This window comes from Vespula vulgaris, chromosome 9 (assembly GCF_905475345.1).
Source record: "Vespula vulgaris chromosome 9, iyVesVulg1.1, whole genome shotgun sequence".
In the NCBI taxonomy this organism is placed as follows: Eukaryota; Metazoa; Arthropoda; class Insecta; order Hymenoptera; family Vespidae; genus Vespula; species Vespula vulgaris.
The window spans coordinates 4,838,696-4,861,961 of record NC_066594.1 but is presented as its reverse complement, the minus strand read 5'-3'; the positions used below and the strand labels follow the sequence as shown (position 1 = coordinate 4,861,961).

The 23,266-nt window shown below is 41.8% G+C and overlaps 1 protein-coding gene across 1 annotated transcript in view; it reads left to right on the top strand.

The window, feature by feature from the left end:
• LOC127066545 (ephrin-A5) overlaps positions 1–22,319 on the top strand; it is a 39,304-nt gene extending 16,985 nt beyond the window's left edge. Inside the window, exons 2-5 of the mRNA XM_051000412.1 lie at positions 11,200–11,335; positions 12,399–12,696; positions 13,603–13,914; positions 14,443–22,319. Of these exons, the coding sequence (XP_050856369.1) occupies positions 11,200–11,335; positions 12,399–12,696; positions 13,603–13,914; positions 14,443–14,588 (892 nt within the window). The 3' untranslated portion in view covers positions 14,589–22,319. The remainder of the gene's footprint in view (positions 1–11,199; positions 11,336–12,398; positions 12,697–13,602; positions 13,915–14,442) is intronic.
• The last annotated feature ends 947 nt before the right edge of the window (positions 22,320–23,266 follow it).

The window sequence follows — 23,266 nt, the reverse complement described above, 5'->3', positions numbered from 1 at the left end:
GCGCTGTGTAAACGAGGAGCATTGAGATTCCGCGAAGACCACTCATCGTACAGCAAACATCCTTACGCCTTCGATGACTACCTCGAGAAGATGAATGAAATCTTGAGGAGTACATACCCAAGAATGAATTTCGAATTGAGTGCAGACGAAAAAGTACAACAAATTTCCTACTCCCTACATCCACTTTCTTTCTATCTTTTATTTCTCTCCGTTTCATAGGGTGGTCCATATCAAAGCTGCTTGTTTCGGACAGGCCGATCGTAGCTTATGAAACGCTACGAAACGACGTATCATCGAACAAGCCGGAGTGCTCGTCTCTATAATATTTTCGTTATTACTTGCATCCAAAAATATAAGAGATATTATTATCGAGGCCTATACCTTGGAGGTAGGATAAAGGCTGAGAAAGGAGATCGGGGAGGCCGGCCTTTTGAGAACGAAGCCGATACGCGTATGGAGAAAATGTGCCGCGTAATGTGCCGCGGGCCCGAAATGAAGATGACCAGAACGAGAGAGAGAGAGAGACAGACGGATAGAGAAGGAGGAGGGAACGCACCGGGAAAGAAGGCAAGGCAGATGCGTGGCCCTGCCCAGAAAAAGAAGCAGCTGCGTGAGAGACGTATCGAGAAGAACTTATTCCTTCCACTACCTTCGCTGAGATTCTATGAATTCCCTTTTCGAAGGGAGAAGTCGCGATAGACGTTTTCGAAGAGTCTTTGACATCTATTCTTCTCCCCTCCATTGACTATTTTCATTCGGCTCTCGACTTTTCAAACACGAATTCATTGAAACTCTTATGAAAAGCTTCGAAAAAAGACGTACGATGGTATCGTATGTTAGCTTCGATTTTAGTAATCGTAATTTATGGAAGAACGAACCAACTCGAAAAGTACGTTTACCGTTTTTGATAAGGATATCTCCGGCGTGTAATCTAGACGATGAGCCTTATCAAATACGTGGAAGAATAGTCGTCTTCCGAGAAGGAGCAATCTAGCGATGCGCGATAAGCTCGTTGCATTCTGGTCTACCCTCTCTCCCTTCTTAAAGATTCTATGTGTAACCGAATCGAGCGAATCAAAGAGCAGAGAGTAGAAACTCCAACAGCGTACAACGTTATAGCCACTTCGTGTAAGCTGTTTACGAAACGCGTGGGTATAAAGTTAAATTAAGTCGTCGTCTACGCGCGATACCATCTGCTCCGTCGCCTTCACGTCTTCGTCACTTGTAAATCAGCGTCTGTTCTTGAGAATTTAAAAGCAGGCTTTAAACGTCGAAGAGTATCGTATTACAAGTTGGCTACTCGTTTAGGAATGTTTCCGTCAAATCTAATACCCCAACATTCTACTTCCTATTTCTACCGAGGTTCAATTTACGAATGAAGCTTTGGCTAGAAGCAGGGTGTAAATCAGAAAATCGACATTAATAAAATATTTTTGGAAACTGTGCTCGGATTTATGAACTCGTGGGGGATAGCAGAAAATAGGCAAGAGGTCGAGCGCGTGAGCATTCATGAGTGAAAGAAAAACGCGAGAGAAAGGAGAAAGGCGAGGAAGAGAAGAAAAAGGTAAAGAGAGAAAGAGAGAGAAAGAGAGCTCCGGTTATCAAGGGTTCAATCTTTGGAGCACGGAGCCGGTCACTATATGGAATTCTAGGGATACGGGGGAGGTAATCGATTACCATGGGACCGATCTCTCTCCTCCTTCACCTCGAGCTTCTCTTTTCCTTCTTTTTTCTTCCCCCCTTCCCTTTTAGAACCGACGCCAAAATTTATACCTGGCGGGCTGCTCCAGAGATGCAGCCTTGTCTGAATGGAGGCTGGGCATTCAACAGCGCCGCGAACTGTGAAACGAAAAATATATGGTTTCCAAAAGGAACGGCCTTAGGTCGCGTCTACCGCGTTGTTGCGGAGAAGGAGAATATAGCAACGAATATAGGAACGAAGGGAAAAGAGAACCAGCACGATTTCTCTTCGATGGGAGAAACGAATTCTTTGAATTTTCGGGACCATGAAGATTAATGCGATCGAGGCCTTTTCTAATACTAGCACCATAACCACCGTGGCCAGGATCTTCCCGAGGAACGGTCCAACGATTAGGCACTCGAAATTGTCCGTATCGAAAGATTCGAAAAAATCTCGTTAGAGAACAAGGAACATCTTGTAAGGTTTCGGAATACTACTAGCTTGCTCGAAACGTTGTAATCGAATTAAACTGGAGAGACGAAAGGAGCGAGAAAGAAGTTTTTCGTCCGATCATTTTTTTTCATGGAATATCTCGTCGCTTTCGTCACACAGACTCCGTCGCCCTATCCTCCCTTTCGTTTTCCAACTTGTCTGGCTCGTAGCATGCATTTAGAAAAAAAAAAAAAAGAAGAAAACGTCTACCTACATGCTACCCTCATAGACTATTAACTCCGGGCAACAATGCTGCGCAAACACGGCGTGCCACTTCTGTCCGCAATAATTTCTTTCCGCCGTGCTACCTCGGGGTCATGACAATGGGCCGGCGGTGTCTCCCTCCGACGACCAGGAAGGATCCAGATCAAGAGCGTAGCGCTACGTGCTCGTCGTCGCGCCCTTACCTAGGATACCTACGATCGAGTGCCAGTATTATTCGACGAAAGTAAGCTCGGCGACAGCAACCTAGTAAAGTGGTAGCAGAGTAAAGAGGATTAAAGAGGGAGAGCGAGAGAAAAGAAAGCGTAAAACGAAGATGAGTCGAAGGAAAATCGTCGACGAATCGAAAAGAGGAGAAAAAGAAAAACAGAATGAGAGAAAAATAAAGGGACACATCGGTGGTACCTGAATACCCAAATTACCAGTTCTTAATGGCTTCGCTCCTCTCCACCAGAGGTATATCCCGTGACCTTTTCGTGCGAGACCTTGAAACGGAAAACGTTAGCGCTCGTTGCTCTGCTATAGAAAAGGGAGACCGAATACACGTCTCTCCAGTTTATCCTCTACGTACGTACGCTCCGTTAGGCCTCCATTTGTCTAGGACTTTAGGATTTATGTCGAGCCTCGTGCTACCCCGCCCTAGGATCTTACCTAGGGCTTTCTAGCTATTCACGTACAGTGCTCTTTGGACCACGAATGTAGGAGGAGAAGAGAGAATCCCCAAGGTTGATTTCTACGCCACTTGCCGGTGTGTATTGGCACAACCACTTGCCTCCTTCGCTGTTCTTAGGGCAAACAAAGGCAGAAGATTCGGGTACCGTAGGGAGATCCTTTGTCCCGAGGGATACGGCGAACGTGGTGTCGTCCGTTCGGACCTCCTCTCTTTCTCTCCTCCTCTTTTCTTTCTTTTCTTCTCTTTTTCTTTTTCTCTTTCTTTCCTTTCCTCTTTCTTCTCCGCCTATTCTTCCTTTTTCCTCCGTCTCTTTACTCCTAGAGACCGGGGAGTCACGTGCGAAAACGAGCGTAGGTAAAAGTCGACAGTTAAAGAGGATACGTAGGGTTCCGTTTTGAAGGAGCACGGCCTTAAAGTTTACTCGAGCGCTTATCACGTCATAAAGCGATGACGAGTTCCTTTCCTCGAAACGCAATGGAGCCAGATGCGAAGAGAGATCGAGCTCGATGTGACGTAGGAAGGAACTGGAGGAGAAGGCGAACTCTTCGTCGAACGGAGTCGTCGAGTTGTTGACGGACGAGGACAAAAAGTTATCTCTCGAGAGCGTGGTCTAAGCCGTGCTGCCGGAAAATAAACGATAACGACGACATCTCCAAACGCACGAGACGCGTCGACACTCGCGCGAAAAGCTCCGACGCGTCCACGCTCTGCGAGAATGTTTACGTCCGTTTTATCGTCGGCGAACATTCTCTCGTCGTTCTACGCGTACACGACGACGCTCCGTTTCATATAATAATATCTTATATAGGAGGAGAAGAGAGAAGCGCGCGGATTATCGCTTCCCTCGATTTCTCTCGAGGGACAAAGGCCCGTCTCGAACGTAAGAGCGAAGGAAGAAATGCAAGAGAAGGGTCAGGCTGCTTTAGTGATTTTCCGCGAGTGAAGCGACGTGCTGGTCACGCGAATTCGTGACCGAATCTCGAGAATCTCGGATGTGTCACGCCGGCGTGAAACGTCACGGCGTCGGCAACTAGGAAGTGACCCCGAACTGTCGCACGGGTGTACCTCTCCTTCTTCTTCTCCTACCTGCGCGCACGACGATGTTCATAAACAATGGAGCTATCTCGGGGATATCAACACGATGGGTGCCCGAGGATCTGACCCAGGAACGGAGCCCTGACCTCGAACGTGCATCGAGACACGGGTTATCTTCCATATCGACTGGACAGAAATGTCTCAATGCCCGGCACGGATCCTTGTCGAAACTAGAAATCTTATCCGGCGTTCGTTCTATTTCAGATCTAAATCCTATCAGAAAACGAGCATGAGATAACTTCTATAACTCGCATTCGCGATCGAATCGTTTCGAAACACCTTTCGGATTCCATTGCCTCGAAGATCTGGTAAAAACTATACTTTAAAGGAAGTTACAAGTGGCCTGTACAGCGTAGGGAAGGCAAACATCGGTCTCGTTACATTTTCAGACCCTCGGTAGGATCGTTAACCTTCGGCCCCTTGTTACGCTTCCACGTCGAACATAACCGAGGACGTATTAACGATCCTCCGGAAAAATATACTACCATAAAAGTTTCCTCTGCTCGCTTGTCTCTTTTCTCACCATCCGGTATTCTAAAATTAAACGAATCGAATGGGATGCGACAAAGTTACCTAAAATTGATAGGAACCTCTTCCTTTTACTCAGTCAACTGTATCTCAATTCCAGCGAGACTTAGACGATACAATATCGATTCGTTCGCGGGCCATACTATCGAAAATCGAGCTCGATCGTAACATTTCTTTGTCGAAGAGACGAGCCTTTCTATAATCGTAAACCTTTCATCGACTTCACGTATACGCGTATATACAAATACCTTATTACAACACTACCGTAAAAACGAAAAAGTTTTTGTTTACCAAGGTCGACCATCTCGATACACACGCACAATATTCCACGAAAAAGGAACGGTATCTTACGTTGTTTTTCTTTCTAATCGACGTTTGGGGATCGTCGTAAACACGAAGATCGTAAAATCAAATCGTCGTTAAGTGTCATTCGCCGAGGGACTGTCTGAGGGAGAAGACCAGCCGTACATCCGACTTTCACAAGGAGATAGTAAGAAAGAAAGAGAGGAGAAGTGACAACAGGAATCTTATCCACTCTCTTACGAAAAAAAGGGGTTGGGATTATAGACGAATTTAAAAAAAAAAAAGAAAAAAAAAACTCATAAAAACCAGTTTGAGATTTAAGAGATCGTTAAAAGCGTAGTCTTCTCCTGAGTTATCGGCACATTCGAAATGATTCATTATCCATCGATAAAGCGAACTTGAAAAGTAATTACGCGTTGTATGGCTTATGCTAATAATGTAGAAAAATGAGGATGAACAGTGCGCGAGAAGAAACACGTGCGCGAAGATCCCTCGAACTATTTCTTTTAACGTCAGCCCTCTGATCTCTCCGACCGACACTGACACTCCGTCCAGCCACTTTAGAGTCTCTACGCCTCGATGAGGAAAGGAAAGAGGAAGGCGGTACGCGACGTGCGTACGACAAGCTGCAGTCCGTCGTTTGTACGCCGTTCCACGTTCGGACCAATGCGGAGCTTTTAATAGGTCGCGTTGAGTCGCGAGAGACTGCGATCGATGAACTTTCATACGTGAGAAGACGCACCGCGAAAAAATAGGTATATCAAAACGTATTCATCTTTCTGCGAAGTTGTGACGACTTGATAAATTAGAATGGAATATATCGAAGCGTAAATCTCGACGTGATAGATGCCGAATTATTCAATGAATTCGCTATCACAGAAGTCACCGATAATTGAACTTATTTTGAACGTAGATACTTAAGATCTATGCGTGTTTATTGATTTTACTGAAGAAAGTAAATCTTTTTATAAAAATTATAACTGGAATCTTCTATATTTCTGTTTAAAAAAAAAAAAAAACACTACGGAAGAGATTAGACATTGATTGAAAAGTTGCTTCGATATTGGCCGTATTAATTACTGCAAAAAATAAATTGACTTAAGGGTAATTACTAATTAGTAACGGAGATATTTACCTACTTTAAAAATCGATCTCTCGCTTGCTTTCACGAATGAAAGCGTGTAAAGAAATTTGTACGGCTCGTTAACCGTGAACGTATTCCTTATTAGTTCTCGAGGAGAATTATGTTGTTAATTTTCAACGCTCGAGCAAATTACTCTGCGACGCAAAATGGAAAACGTAACCGAATAGGTATCGGTAATGAATTAGTCAGAATGGCTGCGACAAATTATTCTACTAACAAGATTTATATACCTATACGCGTTCGTTTTACACTTCAAATGTCCAGAAGAGAAAGAGAGAAGAAAAAGGAGAAATATCTTCTGCGGAATTTGACCTCGGGTTGGAAATTAAGAACCGACGGCTCGTTGACTCGTTCGTCTTCCGTATTCCACGAAATCTTGGAGAGAGTTCTCTTTTTCACCATTCTTCCGTTCGCACGAACGCGCAACAAGAAAATTACAGCTGATTCGCGATACCATAAGAAACGATTGCTAGTGGAAGAGAAGAATTTAACATCGACTTTTCCACTTTTCTGATACGTTCACGGAAAAGAGTTCAAGGTCTCGCGATCGCGCACCGTACGATTGTATGCAAAGTGCGCGTTCGCACGTGCACATTCACCACAGTGGACTCTCTCGGCTCTGCCTGCTTAGGAAGGAATACGAAAATAGAACGAGCGAGACAAATTCGCCGACGATGTGCTGCTGTCGAGTCTCTGAAGAAGTATCGGATAAATATTTCAAAGTTAACGAATAATAACGTTCCTGATGGTTTTCGAGACGTTGGTTAAAAAAACCTCGCGAATGAAATGATCCTCGAGCGCTTACATTTGTCTTCTTCTCGCTCTCTCTCTCTTTCTCTCTCTCTCTTTCTCTCCTACTTCTTTCTTTCTTTTTCTTTTTTATTTTTTCTCAGTCGCATTTCTTAGCGTACGCAACAAAAGGACCGGTGTTCTGTACAGAATAAGACCACTCGAGGGAACCAATCGCGACGTCGACGTCCGACATCTTTCGAAGGGAGAGACAGGTGCGAGGAACCAATATGTAACACCTTCCGAGAAAGAACGCTTCGTTGATTTCGTTTCCCTCCTATTTACTTTTCACCTCGAATTCGTATTTCTTATTAACTTATTACATTAAGGATCGAGCAAATAGCAAGAGCTAATAATTTTGCACGTTACATAGGAAATGGATAAACATGCAAAATGCAAATTGTTGGATAAATACATGTTTTCATTGCCATTATATTGCATGTACTAATCATTTGTCCAATTTATACACTATCGATATTACCGTAATTTGTTGTCTAAACGCATCGTTCGTATTCCCATCTCTCTTCCTTCCGTCCAAGCACGTTTTCCGACGATACGATCGCGTAATAATTATATGCGCATGTATAATCAACGCACGCGCGTACACCATTGTAGTCGTCTTCCTCGTCGTTCGCTTCTCTTTCTCTTTCTATCTCTCTCTATCTTTCCCAAGAGAGAAAAAAACATTCATGATTCTTTCACGGTCACACATGTCGCAAGGTCGTTAGGAATATTCGTACCTGACTTCCCCCGATGAATTCTAAGTTAATATCTGATTTTTCGGTAGAGGGAAGAATTCCACACGCAATCAAAAATTCCATGACGAAAAACGAGCTGTTCTCATTTCTGATGCCCTCGTTGACGTCAAAAAGCAAAAGAAAATTTCGGGGAAAAGATGTGCGGTGCGGTGCACAATTGTTTCTTCGAGAATGAGTGTGATGAATGAGAGATAAAGGTGAAGTCAAGCGTTGCACCCGTGTTTTCGTCCAAATGTCTTCGATGTCTCTTTTTTGTCCTACCCTTTCTTTCTCGTTCTTCACCTTATTTCTTCTTCTTCTTCTTCATCTTTCTGGACATACCCTCTCTTCTCTCGCGCACAATCTCTTTGACGCGAACCCGTCTTTGATATTCCTGCCAGAAAATCCCACTTAACGCATAAGCGTCTGCTTTCTCCGTACGACTCCCCCGATCCGTCTCATCATCGCCTCGCACTCACGTCTTTCTACGTTCGTCTCTTTCTCTTCGTTTCTATTCTCTTTCTTTTCCTCTTAGTACTCCTCTCCTCTTTCGCGAGCATGCGCATCATACGTGAAAACGCGGCGTGACAGAGAGAGAGAGAGAGAGAAGTAAAGAGGAGCACTCGCCTTTCGTTACTCCGAGCTCGTTTAATTTAACGAAAGGAAGGTTGAAAGGAGGATCGATGATTAAAGGGTCGGTATGCGAGCATGGAGAGCGCTAAATCGTTTGTCCGTTCGCTCTTCGTTTAAATCGAATTTTCTCTATCTAATAACATTTGCGCGCTTCTTTTTAATCGACGCTCATTGTCGTTGGTGAAGTCAAACTCGAGATCGAAAATCGACGATGACGAGGTAGACAACGAGGAACGAGAGAGAAAGAGATAGAGAGAGGATGATATTACTCTCTCGACGCGATACTCGACGGATAGGAATTCTCGTTGGACTCGCGACGATGGGATCCGCCGATCGGTACACGCCCACTTTTTCGAGATTCCAATTAGGCCGACCCTTCCGTAGGTTTTATTCGGTAGTTAATTGGTATCCAGGGGACAGCGGTGGGTGATGGCGATCGGTAGTGGGGATCGAGTCGTATATTTATTGGCTCCTAGATAGCGAATTCAAAGGAAGTGTCGCGTACAAATTACAACCGAGCGTTCCTCTCGTTGCTCCTGATCTTTTATAAAAATTCTTACTTTCGGATATTTGCACGGAAGCGTTCGAGTCAAACGAAAGTCAAACGAATACGGCACGAATATTGGCATATTCGAAGAAAAAGAAAAAATGAAAAGCGCGAACACGATGAAAAGAGCTTTTTAAATATTAAAGACTATAATAAAAGAGGCGGATCGATGGCCATAAAACCACCTTGCATGGGTATTATTATAACGTTCTAGCCGGATCCACTGAGATCCATAGAAACTTGTCTACGGTCTGGGAAGTTGAGAACGTATCCCTGCACGCGCGTTAGAGTTTAAGAAGGGGTCACTAGGAGGCTCCATACATATTCATGCCGAGTATTTACCTAAGGCCAGAAAAGAACTGTTAAGAACGAAGGCAACGTATTGCATTAATACAAGGGTCCTCGAGGATCCTACGAATACATAGGTATATGCAAATGACACCGTTCTCGCGTAGAGAAGAAGGAGCCTTTTTCCCTTTCTCTTCTTCTTTTAAATCACACATCGAGACTACCGAAGCGAAATGCATCAACTTAACGAGCACGCCGAGATAATACCGAAAGGAGTCCGCCTTTGCTTCACCATGGGAAATGATAAACGCCATAAAAAGTATACGGAGATAAACGAATACGTTCGTGCTTGGAATCCGGAAAGCCGTAGGGAGAAAAACGATCAAAGTCTCGCCGTTCGCGTCGTTGGAGAAATTGGTGAATGGCCAGGTTGCGAGTGCACGCCCACGCACGCTCGCACATTGGTAAAGCGTTAACGGCGAGTGCTCTCTCTCTCTCTCTCTCTCTCTCTCTCTCTCTCTCTCTCTCTCTCTCGCTTTCTCTCTTTCTCCATTTCTCGTACGCGCGATTCGTCGAGGTCGTCGTTTGCCGAGCTGCGTTTAGGGTCGACGTATAGTATCGACATGGGGGCACCAGGAGAGAGAACGGATATTATCGCCAAACGTTAATTTCGCCAAGGCCCGGCCTACCTTCCAATTTTCAAGCCCTTACACGCCCACTTACGAGATTGTCCGTTAATGCTCCGAAACGTCCAGACGCGCATATTCGACGCCCGCGTTTCGCTGCTGCATCTTGTTGCACCAACGACCGTATATGTTGTCGTCTGTACATATGTACGTACGTTCATTAAAGGTACGTCGAACCCTTCGATCGATCGAACCAATCGATCGACTTTTCCCACAGTCTCGTAAATTCTTATTTACTCAAGAGTTCAAAGAAATTTTCTTCCTTCATTTACTTTCATCTAAGCGATTCTTTTTGATTTTTCTTCGGCTATAGCATTTTCAGCAGGCAAAGGGAAAGATCAAATTCAGATCGGAGCTTTGCGAGAAAATCGAAAGAAATTCTCGCGATACGTAGGGCTAAATAGGGCGGCGCGAAGGGCGCAGAGGACGTTACCGTACAGTCTCGTGTATATCGTATGGCCACACGAAGAAGCGAGCGTTAACGTGTGCGAGCGCCGTTGGAAAGAACCGGTTGTATAGGAACCGTCTTCCACCTTCTCCTCTTCTCTTCTTTTTCCTTCTCCTCTTCTCTTCTCTCCTTTTGCTCATCCACCGACCTTTTCGTTCCATCCTCACCGACGCTCGGACTAGCTCCCATATACAGGGTGTTCGACGTTCTTCCTCGTTCGTCGTCGTACTCTCCGATTCAAAGAAACATCCAACAAAGATTTTCCTAACCCAAACACAAAATACCTTTGGAGTTTCTTCAATCCGTATTATACCTTACTCGGAGAAATGCAGAACTTTTTGAAAGACGAAAAAGATGCTACGCGTACATATTTTTCCGGAGCGTACGATCAAATCGTGGACGAAGAAATTAAAAAAAAAAAATAATATTTCTACATTTTTATTCCACAAACGTAAAATTCGTGAACGCGAAAACAAAAAATATCTCCGTCTTGCGATAATTCATCGATTCGATAAAAAAAGAAAGAAACAGAGAAACATAGGTGCTCCTCCGACTAAACGGCAGCGAGACGGCTTACTCCAAAAATAAACACCCGACGGAGTGGAAAGAGAGCGAGGAGGACGTCGAACCGGATGGTAGAAACACCCAGTATAATAGACTCCCTCGTGTTCGTACGTGCGCGATCGTGAACACGCGTGTGCGCGTAGACTCCTACTTGCGCTTACGCGAAGGCTCCGACACTATAGGCGCCTGCCTATCAGACGTTGGGTGCCTACGAAATCGAGTCGTTCTTTCCTTTTTTTTTCCCACTTTTTTACGCTCGACTACCGAAAGGATGTTCTAACGAGACCCTTTCGAAACATTGATATTTCACCAATCTTTAAAATTTTCCTTTTATTCCAATAATGACCTTTTCTTTTTTCTCTGTTACAGATTTCGAATAGACAACACGGATCATATAATAGACGTGAACAAGAACAACGCGGTGTTCGAGTACGATCAAGTGAACATAATTTGTCCGATGTATCAATTGGGCACATATGATCCGGAAAAATACCTCATTTATAACGTAAGTGTTTTAAAGATTTCTCCTCGCCTATCTAAATACATGTACCAACGAGATAAATGCCGGTTGGTTTAACTTTAGAACAGATCACGAGATCTCACGGGTACGTCGATTCTATATCATAGCGATTTGTTTCAAGAATTTACTTACATAGAGATAAAAAGGGGGAAAAGTGGGTGGGGAACGCGAGTAACCATGGGGTGCATCGATGACGGACAAGTCTTACGACGAAAAAATAGTTGAGGCTGGTTTCCGTAATGTTTAGACAGCTGCTACTACTCGAGACCAGTTCTTTGACTACCCGCTTTTCTCTCTCTCTCTCTCTCTCTTTTCTCCCCTCTCATCACCAAAAGTGACTTCGTGCGCGAACTTCCAATGGAAAAGAAACGAAGATGTTGCCGTTAACGATCCGTGCAAAGCTTAAAGAGTTCCTCTTTCGGACATTTACATTGTCTGGACTCGCTCGGTAATCGGCATGCCAGTCAGCAAAAGGCAGTATAGCTTTCGCGACAACGACGACGTCGCGACGAATTCCCCTTTTCCCCCTTTGAAAACTTATCAAAGATTCTGTCGTCGTCCTCATCCAGATACCGTAGACGTTTGTGCATCGTTCACGTATTTTCACGAACTCATCGGACCGATCTAATCGCAGATCGTGGCCTCCCTCGTAGCGTCCACTCCATTGTCTCGATCGCCGTTCTCTCTGTACGGCGATTAGGATCGACACAATAGATCTTTTCCCTCCTGTTCTCGACTCCTCTCTTTCTTTCTGCCACGAACGACGTGGCAAAAAGGCCGAGAAAGGGTTCGAAGGACGGACAAAAATTCCATTCGTATCCCGATACACGGTTCCCCGGCCGTTAAAACTTCTTTCACAGTAGTCAATCAGCGATTAATGTCGTGCTTGAGCAAAGAGAAGCATAGAGAGAAAGAGTGAGAGAGAGAGAGAGAGAGAAGAAAAGAATAGCTTTTTCCGCATAGCCTGTGTGACCGATCGTAACGAAAACGAGAGTTTTCAGGTTCACGATGTGGGCGTGACCGCTAATCTTTTTTCTCGTCGTTGCAGGTGTCCAAGGAGGAGTACGAGACGTGTCGAATAACAAACCCAAGTCCTCGCTTAATAGCAATTTGCGACAAACCATACGAGGATAAGTACTACACGATCACCTTCAGGCCGTTCACGCCGCAACCGGGGGGCCTCGAGTTTCTGCCTGGCCACGATTACTACTTCATCAGCACCTCGTCCAAGGAAGATCTGCATAGGCGCATCGGCGGACGATGCACCTCCGACAACATGAAGGTTGTCTTCAAGGTTTGCTGCAGCAACGACACCTCCTCCTCATCAGCCACGTCTCGCAACAACTGTGAGTATTGTATAGGTCTTCAGGAAAAGAAAAAGAAAACAAAAAAGAAAAGAAAAGAAGAGAGGAGAAACCTAATTTTCAAAGAATGTCTCTCCGAGCCTATTTCGATCACTATTACTAAATTAAAAACGTGAGGCAAACTACGAACGTTGTCTATATCAAAAGTCGGTACCTTTCAATTTCATTCTTGAAATGTTTTTCGCACTTCACGCGTTACACTCGCATCGTTCGTTCACGCATATCTCGTGTCGACTCGAAGAAGAATGAAGAAAGGGGAAGAGAAAAGAAGGACCGCGCCATAAATTCATTATCCCTTAATCAGTTAGAAGAGGAACGACTTCCATAACAGGCGGTCCACTCACCGCTACTCGTTCGTGTCCTCCTCGGCAGTCTCATTCTTTCATATCTTTCCTTTCCTCTTTCCCTCTTCCTCCGTCCTACTATTTTTCTCCTTCCACTTCTCTGCTGGCCTTTCTCCGCCTCTTAAATAATCCCTATCAATTATAATTCTTAGCGCGCACCATTTGTTGCGGTTAGACCACTGTCCCAGAGCACGATAAATTCCACCATTTCATTCCGCCGAGCGAGCACTCGTCTCTACCTAATTCGTTCCGAGCATCCTTCTCTCGAACGAGCTGGCGAGTGCACGCCGAGAATGATTCGTACAACGTAATGAGCTATCTGGCTATCTCTCCGAGCGATAAACTCGTTCAAACTCATCCACGAGAGACTTGAGATTCTACTTCTCAGCGTGCTCTTTTCCATCGACTCGCTATTACCTTCTTTTCTATATATAGTACGTTCTTACTGGTTGTTGTGTCAAACGTTTGAAAAAATGAAAAAAAAAAGAATTCATTGCGTTGAGAAAATATCGTATTATAATAAAAACCATCGTTCTCGCTTTAGCCGTAACCGTGACCAGCAGCACCGTGCCCAGCAGCAGCTCAACGAGCACCGCGGTTTTGGGAGGAGGAGCTGGTGGTATGATGCCACCACCACCGCCACCGAGCGTCCTCAAGGGTGGAGAACGATTCTACCCGGGAGGCAACATTCATCATCATCGCGATCATCATCAACCAGCTACGGTGATGCCGACCCACGTTCCCCCTTCAGCGTTGTACCCTGTACATCCGCATCAGCCACAGCCTCCGATTCACAATGGACCCCCGTCTGTCTCCTCGCCGCCAAAGACCTCGATTGGACAGAAGAAAAAGAACAGTACGTCTATAATCCTGTATATATGTATATACGTATAAGTATCTACGTGTAGCTATATACGTATTCGAGTACCTACTTATATTTCATTCCGAACCGTCGAATTTCTTTGGTATAAACGACTGAAAAACGTCAAACCTTTCCTGAAAAATGTAACACAGTTCGTCTCGTTCTTGTCTCGCGTCCTACACCAGATGGAAAACCAATAAAAGTACGTCGAGGTGCGACGACTTCGTAGATCTCTCGAAAGCCATCTGTCGGTCTTGCCATTCTTGCATGTCTTTTATTTTTTTTCTTTTTCTTCTTTTTATTGGGGGAGAGATTTCCTTTTTCTTGTCCTTCACATCGACGCCTACGATAATTCGAGTGGTACACAGCCGGCGCAGCTATTTGCATTTGAGCGATAAGCGATGTGCGCGAATGGCCATTAACGAGGCGTATTTCCGTGTGACTCGACTGTGGAGAACTTTTTATTCCCTTCGCATCGATTCGGTAGAAACTTTCTCACGTGGTATTTTTTCCTATTTTCAGAGGAATACTCCGATCATCCTAACGAGGTGGTGAAGAACGAAGAACTAACGTACAACGGCGCGGCGTCGTATGGGTTCGGGCAGGTCCTGTTCCTGATGGTCTCTAGCGTTTTGATAAGTGCTCTCATGCCGCAGTTGCTGCGGTGAAGCGACGACACTACCAACGAAGAGCGTATCCCATGCGTCGAACCCCTTCTTCTGTGATTATCCTACGTTTAATTAATTTCTTGAGGCACGCAGCGCCTCTATCGTGCGCTGCAGCCCCTCGATCGTGGGACGCGCGCAGATCAACCATCGCTCGGTTTGCCCCGAGACCGAATGCTGAGAAGGAAAGAAGAGATATCTATTAGATACTGCTGGTAAGAAGGTATAGATATATGTACGGATGGACCTAGAAAGACTACGTGTCTGAATAAGAGACTCGTGGCAAAGCCATATTAACTACTAATAAAAAGGAAAGACAAGCGGGATGGCGTATAGATGTCGAGATGGTCAAGCAAGACGACGACGAAAAAGGATAGAAGAGAGCGAAGAAAAAATGCTGAAAAAAATGAAGAAAAAGAAGAACAAGGAGAATCGCTGCTACTAGATACTATTATAGTACGCCCACTATTATCACTACTATAAATGGTAGTCGTATTGGTTGTCCTTCTTATCGTTACGCTAATTCTAGGTATTTATTCGAAATACAAGAGAGCGTGGTAAAAGAGCGAGTGTATGAAAGTAATGTGAACGCGTGAGAAAAGATGTGTGCGAGTAGCGTGTTAAATATCTTCGGAGCGAATAACGTTAGCGCGCATACGAGTTATATCTAGCCAGAAAATGGACGAATCTTTGTCGAATCGAAACGGAAGACGAGACTTAAACGACTTCTCTCGACACGAACAATGAGATTATCCATCGTCGAAAAACTCTAACGATGAATCGTTCCAGCTCGTTTCCCGTTTGAATCGTCGTGCGCGTTTACCTGTACATTCGCTGGCCCACGATAATTAGCACGCCTGTAAATAAATTCCTAACGAATATGTACAAGTGACTCCAGCGGTTTCTTCGAGCTGCAAGGAGATTTAGGAGAGTGCCGTATACTAGACGAATCTTATGTATGACGCACGAGCGAACGAGAGAAAAAGGGAGAGAGACAGAACGCGTAAACGCCCACGAGGACGTAAAGACCCGTTTGCGAAATTAATGCGACAAAAATGCGAGAACGATCCATCGTCGATGTTGAAAATTTCATAAAATCGAGCGACAATTCAATGAACTTATCTTGATTATACGCGTCGATTCAAATTTGACGAATCGGCGATTGTCGGCTATCTCTTTTCGTCTCGATCGTGGCAAAAAAGTATATATTATCCGTGCGAGAGAGAGAGGGAGAGAGAGAGAGAGAAAGAGACAGAGAGAGAGAAAAAGAGAGAGAGAGAGAGAGTTTGAGCGCTAGTGAGAAAATTCTCTATGAGTGCGTGGAAATTGCGAGAATGTGAAAATTTGTATAATACCTGTACTATAGATCTGTATTATATTTATTATCCGCTATTATTACTCTACGAATATTCAATCGATATTCTATATTTACTAGTAAAATATCAAATTTAATAGCGAATAAATTGCGTATCGACGATGGGAGACAAAGGGAAACAGAGAAAGAAAGACAGAAAAAGAAGGCTTATGAGAAAGGAGAACAACGAAGACTCGAGGCCTCTTATTCTCGACGTACGGCTAAACTCTCGTCGCATTTGTTGTTTTTTATACTATCCGGTATATCGGATCTATGAGTAAGCATTATCTACTCGTGAATTTAATCGATTGGCCGTTCGATCGTCTTCTTTCCTTTTTTCTTTGTATCTTGCATTATCCTTTGTTCTCTTTCTGTTATTTTTGTAATTCTATTTATTGTCCGTCGTTTTACACACCACACCACATAATACCTACATTCATGTACACGACACGCGGCACATTAACACTTTACACATAATTCAGCGTGAGTTGTCTCGCGCGCGACGAGAACCGCGAGAATTCGAGAATGCAAGAGAATAACTGCGGACGAATTTTCGTTTCGCATTCGCCATTGAGAGATGATTAGATTTAATGAATTATTATTGTAAATATGTGTATGCGAAAGAATATCGTATGATAATGATCATGATGATAAGACGATGCTGTTAACGCTGGAGAAAAGAGGGAATTTGTGAAAGAAGCGAAAAAGAGCGAGAGAGCGAGAGAGCGAGAGAGTGAGAGAGAGAGAGAGAGAGAGAGAGAGAGAGAGAGAGAGAGAGATACCCTTCTTATTCCGAATCGTAGATAAAGAAAAAAATGATAGAGGATCCTTGAACGCATAGGCCGCTCGATCGACCAATCGTTTTCGTCTTTTGTCAAACGGATCGTCGTCCTTCCTGCACCGACCTTGAAAAGAACGAAAACAATGAATAAGATCGGCCGAAAGCGAAACAAAGCGAAAGAAAAGAAATAACTAAAACGCGTGTTTAATGTTATCCACTACAGTATTGTTAAGCCTAAGTATTACATGCCTACGATCCACGTCTGTTTGTCTGTCTGTCTGTTCGCGTGTCTGTTTACCGTTTGTATACTTTTTCCTCATACTTTATTAATCGCAATAGCATATCACGATGAATTTTACGAACAATAATAGGAGACGGTTTTATCGCTCGCATCACGATTCGTCAAAAATTTTGTTTCTCTCGTTACTCCGTTTATTTTTGATTTTATTATGAAAATCACGGACACTTTCGTTTCCACCCGAAGTACGTTCTTGCAACGACAGTCAAAAGTTGTAAACCGAGAACCTCAAAGACAATCAATCACTCGCACATTGTAAATTATCCGAAGCTTTTTCTCAAAGTAGATCGATCGTAAACGTCAGAATCCCGTAGCTAATCGACTTACGTCCGAAATAGAAGAACTTCACGCAGATGTATGTACATACAATACGTTCGGTTCACGGCTCGTCTCGTTCAAGAACGTACAAATTACCCTTACGTTTTCTACATTCGTCCTATAATTGATTATTTCTTTTATTCATCGTACGAACTTTGAATCGTAGAAAGCATCGTGGAAAGCGTCTCTTATTGTTAGTTTCGTAGACGAACTCATCGGATCCACAATTGATCACATACACACACTTCAGCGCCAATAAAGCGATGCAGCAAACGTACATAGATCCACGTGAATGGTACTCGTTCGTACGGACGATAGGTGAATACAGTATAACAATAATATAGAAACGAACTATCGATAGAAAATAGACAAGGTCACTCACTGCAGTTTATTTTATTTTTGTCTCTTTCTCCTCATTTTATTTTTCACGTCCTACCGCATCCATTCCACGCAGACCGAATCCTATCCATTTTTTTTCCATGGATCCGTTCGCGACATGACAGCGTTCCACTATACAAAGATATATTTTGGAAAACACGAAAAATGTTCAAAGCACAGAATATCGCTAAAGAATTTGTATCTATACGTACATATAAGTATATGTATGTATACTGATGTATTCAAGTACGTATGTAGAAAATCATTCTACATCCTATGCAATACCTGTCTATTTTAACGCGAAACTATCTATTTCGCCATTCTGGTCAACGTTACTATCCCCATATAAAATCGTCTGTAAAAGATAAAGTGGAACGCACCCTGCCTTCGTATCTAAACTTTATTTTTTTTCAGTATTTTTTCACAGCGACATACATATTTGTGTTTTATGTTTGTTCAGATCCTTTCCGTCATCTTTTCAATCTCGCTTGTACGCGCGTGCAAGAACAGTGTTAAGAAAATGTGGGGGTCCTTTGCACCGCGACCAAAGGACACGCGTTATATTCTCACCTATATAAAATATATAAACTTATATGGAAGGATTCATCCTTCTCATTTATCAAGACCGGAGTTAACAATTTACACCGCGTCTTATACACTGCCAGCGGTTTGATTAAACTGTAAAGGCCGAAAGAGAAAATAGGAAGAAAGATAGATAGATAGAGAAAGAGAGAGAGAGAGAGAGAGAGAGAGAGAGAAAGAGAGAGAGAAAGAGAGAGAGAGAATGAGAGAAAATTTTTCTTATAAAGTAGGAAAGGGAAAGAGAAAAAGAAAAAGAGAGAAAAAGTGAACGAGAGAAAGAGAGCGAAAGCGAGAGAGAGAGAGAGAGAGAGAGACGTTTTTGTAAATAAGACGATCGATAAACAATTAACACGATGAAATTTATATTAAATGCATAGCAAGTACGAGATAGGTTTCTAATAACGATTTATTATAAAAGTGAATGTACGTTGATGTCTAAGATTTTTAACATGAAAACACACAAAGTGGTTATAATTAACTATGATTATTACTCATAGAACGAAAACACAAGTACTAATTAAACGAGAAGGTTTAAAATACGAAGCCACAGTTAGACAGATCGTGAATCTCTCACGGCGCATATATTATTTTATATTCGGTACATACATTGACACATACGCTCACCGTAATGCGGTAAACATACACGGCATCACGTGAAAAATTAGATTCTCACCGGATGGCTGAAATATGACAGCGAAATACATAGGTAAACGAAAGAGAAATATCGACAACCTGCCGATTTTTTGAATGATTTATCTATCGTAACGTAACCGGGGATATGGTGAAATGATCTAGTGCCGTGTACGTTTGTTGCAAAATCGGGTCTGTTAGATTGCGTGTGCACATTCAGTACAGTACGTTGTTCATTAAACAAAGCATACAATACAAAGTAGCGTAGCGTTCATAATGGTAGTCCACTGTAGCGAAATAGTGTTTAAACAAAGCAAACAAAAAAAAACCGGAAAAAAGACATAATCAACAAAAAAATTGCAGGTAACCGTACGTAATAAAATCGTAAAACGATCTTCATAAAGGATACAGGCATACACATATACACTGATACATGCATACACACATATTAGAGAGCACAAGAGAAGCAAACGAGAAACACACGTACACCACTCGAAGAGAAGAAAAATCGTCGCGTTCACGCGGTAAAAAGCAAGATTCCATATGCGCGCGTATGAGTGAGAGAGTGAGAGAGAGAAAGAAAGAGAGAGAGAGAGAGAGAGAGCAAGAGTGTGTGAAAGAAGTAGAATGCAAGAGAGGGAGAAAGAGGAAGATAGAGAGTTAGAGTGAAAAAGTATACAAGGAAGGATGCAAGAGAGATGCGATTGGCGCGTACGGTGCGTGCTATCAAGAGTAGTACACGCAAAATGGAAGATAACGATGCGCCGCGAGCGTAGAAACGTTGGCGTCGCATAAGTTATGTAGGTATATTGTATATGTATATCGATATCAGAGATATATCGATGAAAAAGTTAAAAAAAGAAGAAAGTAAAACGCGTGAAAAGACACCTGACGAAAGAGAAATGGGGACCGGGTCTCCTTTTACTCATCTACACACATACATATACACCGATGCAATGGCATGCTCGCCTCGGTGGAGGTTTTGTTTGAAAGTACCTTGCGCGAATCGTCTCTGTAGTACAAAAGAATGCTCGATGTATGAAATATATACGATCGTTTCACTTGAACCGTATATTTTTCAATCGCGGATAAACCATGGCATCGTTCGAGTAATTAACTTTTTTTTTCCTTTTCTTTTCTTTTCTTTATACTAAAGAAAACAAATATACTCCTTAAAATAACATGAAAATTTGCAGAACGGATGTTAGAATAAAATGAAACATCGTATACAATTTTCTTTTCTTATTCAATTGATCGGATGCCTTGGTCGAAGATTATTTTGAATTTCGTTTAAAAAAGAACTTGCTCGTGTACTCGCCGTAGACATATCTTACTTTTTAACTCCTATTTTATAGAAAATGAGCCGAGAAAGAGGAAACGCGAGAGAGAGAAAGAGAGAGATCATGAATGAAAGAGGAAAGAAGTAAAGAAAAAAGTGAATTCCGGTTCGGTCGTATTCTTGAATTTTTTCACGAGACTTCAAAAGCTCTATTAATACATCTGTCGTCTCATTTCGCTTCATACATTCCACCAAAATCGTAAAAGACACCGTGTATACGGACAAACGCTTTACACTTGTAAAAGGTAAAGAGAAAGTATTTGAATTATTATCGCGAGCAAAAGTTTTATGAATTGTTCGATGAACGTTCGAACGATGCGCGTCGTCGATTTTACTAAAGTTCATTTTTAAAGATTAATTACTTCTCCAGTCGATTCGATCGGAATGATCTTCGGACATTTGCGATTATCGTTTGGCCTAAAATAGCGAAAGCCTCGTAATTGCATATTAGAGACAACGAATTTTTCAAAGTAGGGCTATCAACTTATATCCATCTAAATATTTCGCGTTCTCATTTATATTTTTAACACGATGGCGATTCATATGCAAAAAAAAAATGGTTGTGATGTGATTTCGTTGATTCAGGGCATGCTCCAGAACGAGATTCATAAACTTGTTTTCTCTAATAAAATATCGCGTCGTTTGAAGATCAGATTTACCGAAATTTTTAATATTCTGCGAAGTTTCGCAAAATTTTCTTCAAATTAGGCCTACGTTAATAAAAATCGAGATTCGTGAAAGCGGATAGTGTATTTGCCAGAGGTACTTTACGTCAATTATTTCGTGTAACGCTTCATTGTACGTGTGATCGATGATATCTCACCGTTTTGTCGTAAAGATAAATATGACTTATGATAGCATGGATGTCAATGTTTTCGAGACTAGCACGGTACAAAAAAGCTCACATCATGGAATACCGCAAAACTTTGTATAGCGACAGTTATAACTTGCACAAGGTCACCCAAAACGTGTAATATATTTGGATGTATATTTAGCCGAGGAACACTTGTTTGTGTCGAAAAATGCGAAGAGCATCTAATGTGTGCATGAAAAATAATCATTCTCTCCGCTATACGTAATTACGATTATTTCGATCTTAAAACCAATAAAACTTCATTTGCGTCCGAATTTTACGACAAGATATACGAAAAGCATCGATATGATAAGAGATTTCGTGAATGAAAAGCGAAATGTTAAGATAATTTATCGTTAGTTCCTAGATTACGAAGAGTCCTATTACTTCGATGTGAATTGGCGGGTTATCGAAAAGGTGGATAAAAAGATTAATTTATGAAAAGAAGCGATGTGAAGAAATGAATTTATATCCTATGAGGCTGCGGGACAAAAGACTTGAAAAATAGATAAAACGAGGCTGCGCCTTGAAATGATGTACTTGATGCGAATTTCGATTGAAATGATGTTCGGTCGATTTATACTGAAAGTAGATCCAGCGGAGAGAAACGAGAAATTATTAATTGTGCGTAATGCAGGGAACGATATCGCTTGATGATCTTCAAAACGCACTGAAAAGCACACTCATGATCTAGAAATAAATATTTAAAAAAAAAAAAAAGATGGGGAGAACGGCATGAAGAAAAACCACGTGGGAAGGCCCATATGTCGCATTTGTTTGAAAAAAAGGAAAAAAAATAACTTATTACAAGAATGCACAAGTAGTAGTGTACACACGCATGTACTGTTTGTTACCGCGAATAAATATGCGAGTTTAAAATCAGGTTTGATTTATGTGTACACGGTGAGGGCCGAGCTTCGTACGAAAAGAAACGCAGGTGCTCGCGCGAGAATGATTCGATGATGATTCTTTTTCGAATGAGGACGATCGAATTTCAACGCATTCTACTTGCGCATCGGAAAAAAGTATAATACAACATTTCTCCTGAGCACATGCGTTTTCTTACGGCGATATTGTTATTATATGAACGAACTCAAGACGGCATGGTATACAAGGCTAAGAACAAGACCTAAAATGGGGACATAATATTTTATAACTCAACTTTTGTACAGAATAAATAAATACTTGTACTGTGGACCAATATTTCTTTTATTTCATTCTCATTATAGCCAAACACGGCGTAACATTATTTAAACTTTAATTAAAAAGAATTGACATGTGTTACTATTCTAAAAAAAAATAATTACGAAAAAAATTACTTCATAGATAAAAATTAAATACATATTAAGTATTGAAAACATTTAACTCTTTCATTCCGAACGATAAATATCCTCAAAGAATGAACGCTCAGAAACGAACGAAATACTTATATGTACGCCAACAGTATATGTTTAAAACTATATTTTAATATTAGTAAGTTAACTATCATGAAATTATATCACTTTTTGCAATTTTATACACAAAACTTTACTATTAACTCAGTTGGCAATAGATCCTATTTTTACCAATGATGGATAATTCAGTCGGTATTATTACATCCTGTTTTTACTGACCAAATAACTCAATCGATACTAATGAGTTAAATGCATAGCTAAGAAATCGAGAATATCTAAAAAAATATTTTATTTAATATGACGTAAATAAAGAATTAAAATAGTGATATATTTACACGTTATATAGACAACTAATACCTTGATATAGTATGCGGTACGCGAAAAAGTATTCCACATCGATCTCTGCAAAGTATTTAAATCTGAAGAATTGCGCATTCAAAGGGTTAATTTTTTTATATAATTTTATCACCTGAATTAAAAATATTACACGTTTATTAAAAATATAGTATTTTTAAGAGAAATTTAAAATGAATTATGTTATTTACCAAGAATAATTTTATTTACATATACTGTAATAAAAAGTACGTCACACCAACTTTATAAAAGAGAAAAATTAATCGAGCATCATAAGCACTCTGTACGTCAATATCAAGTTATCAGCGATGCGGAAAACATATTATTTCACAAGCGTAGTGAGAGAAGCGAGAGTTAATTTAAAATTATTAAAATAAAATCTATATTATATAATGTGCAT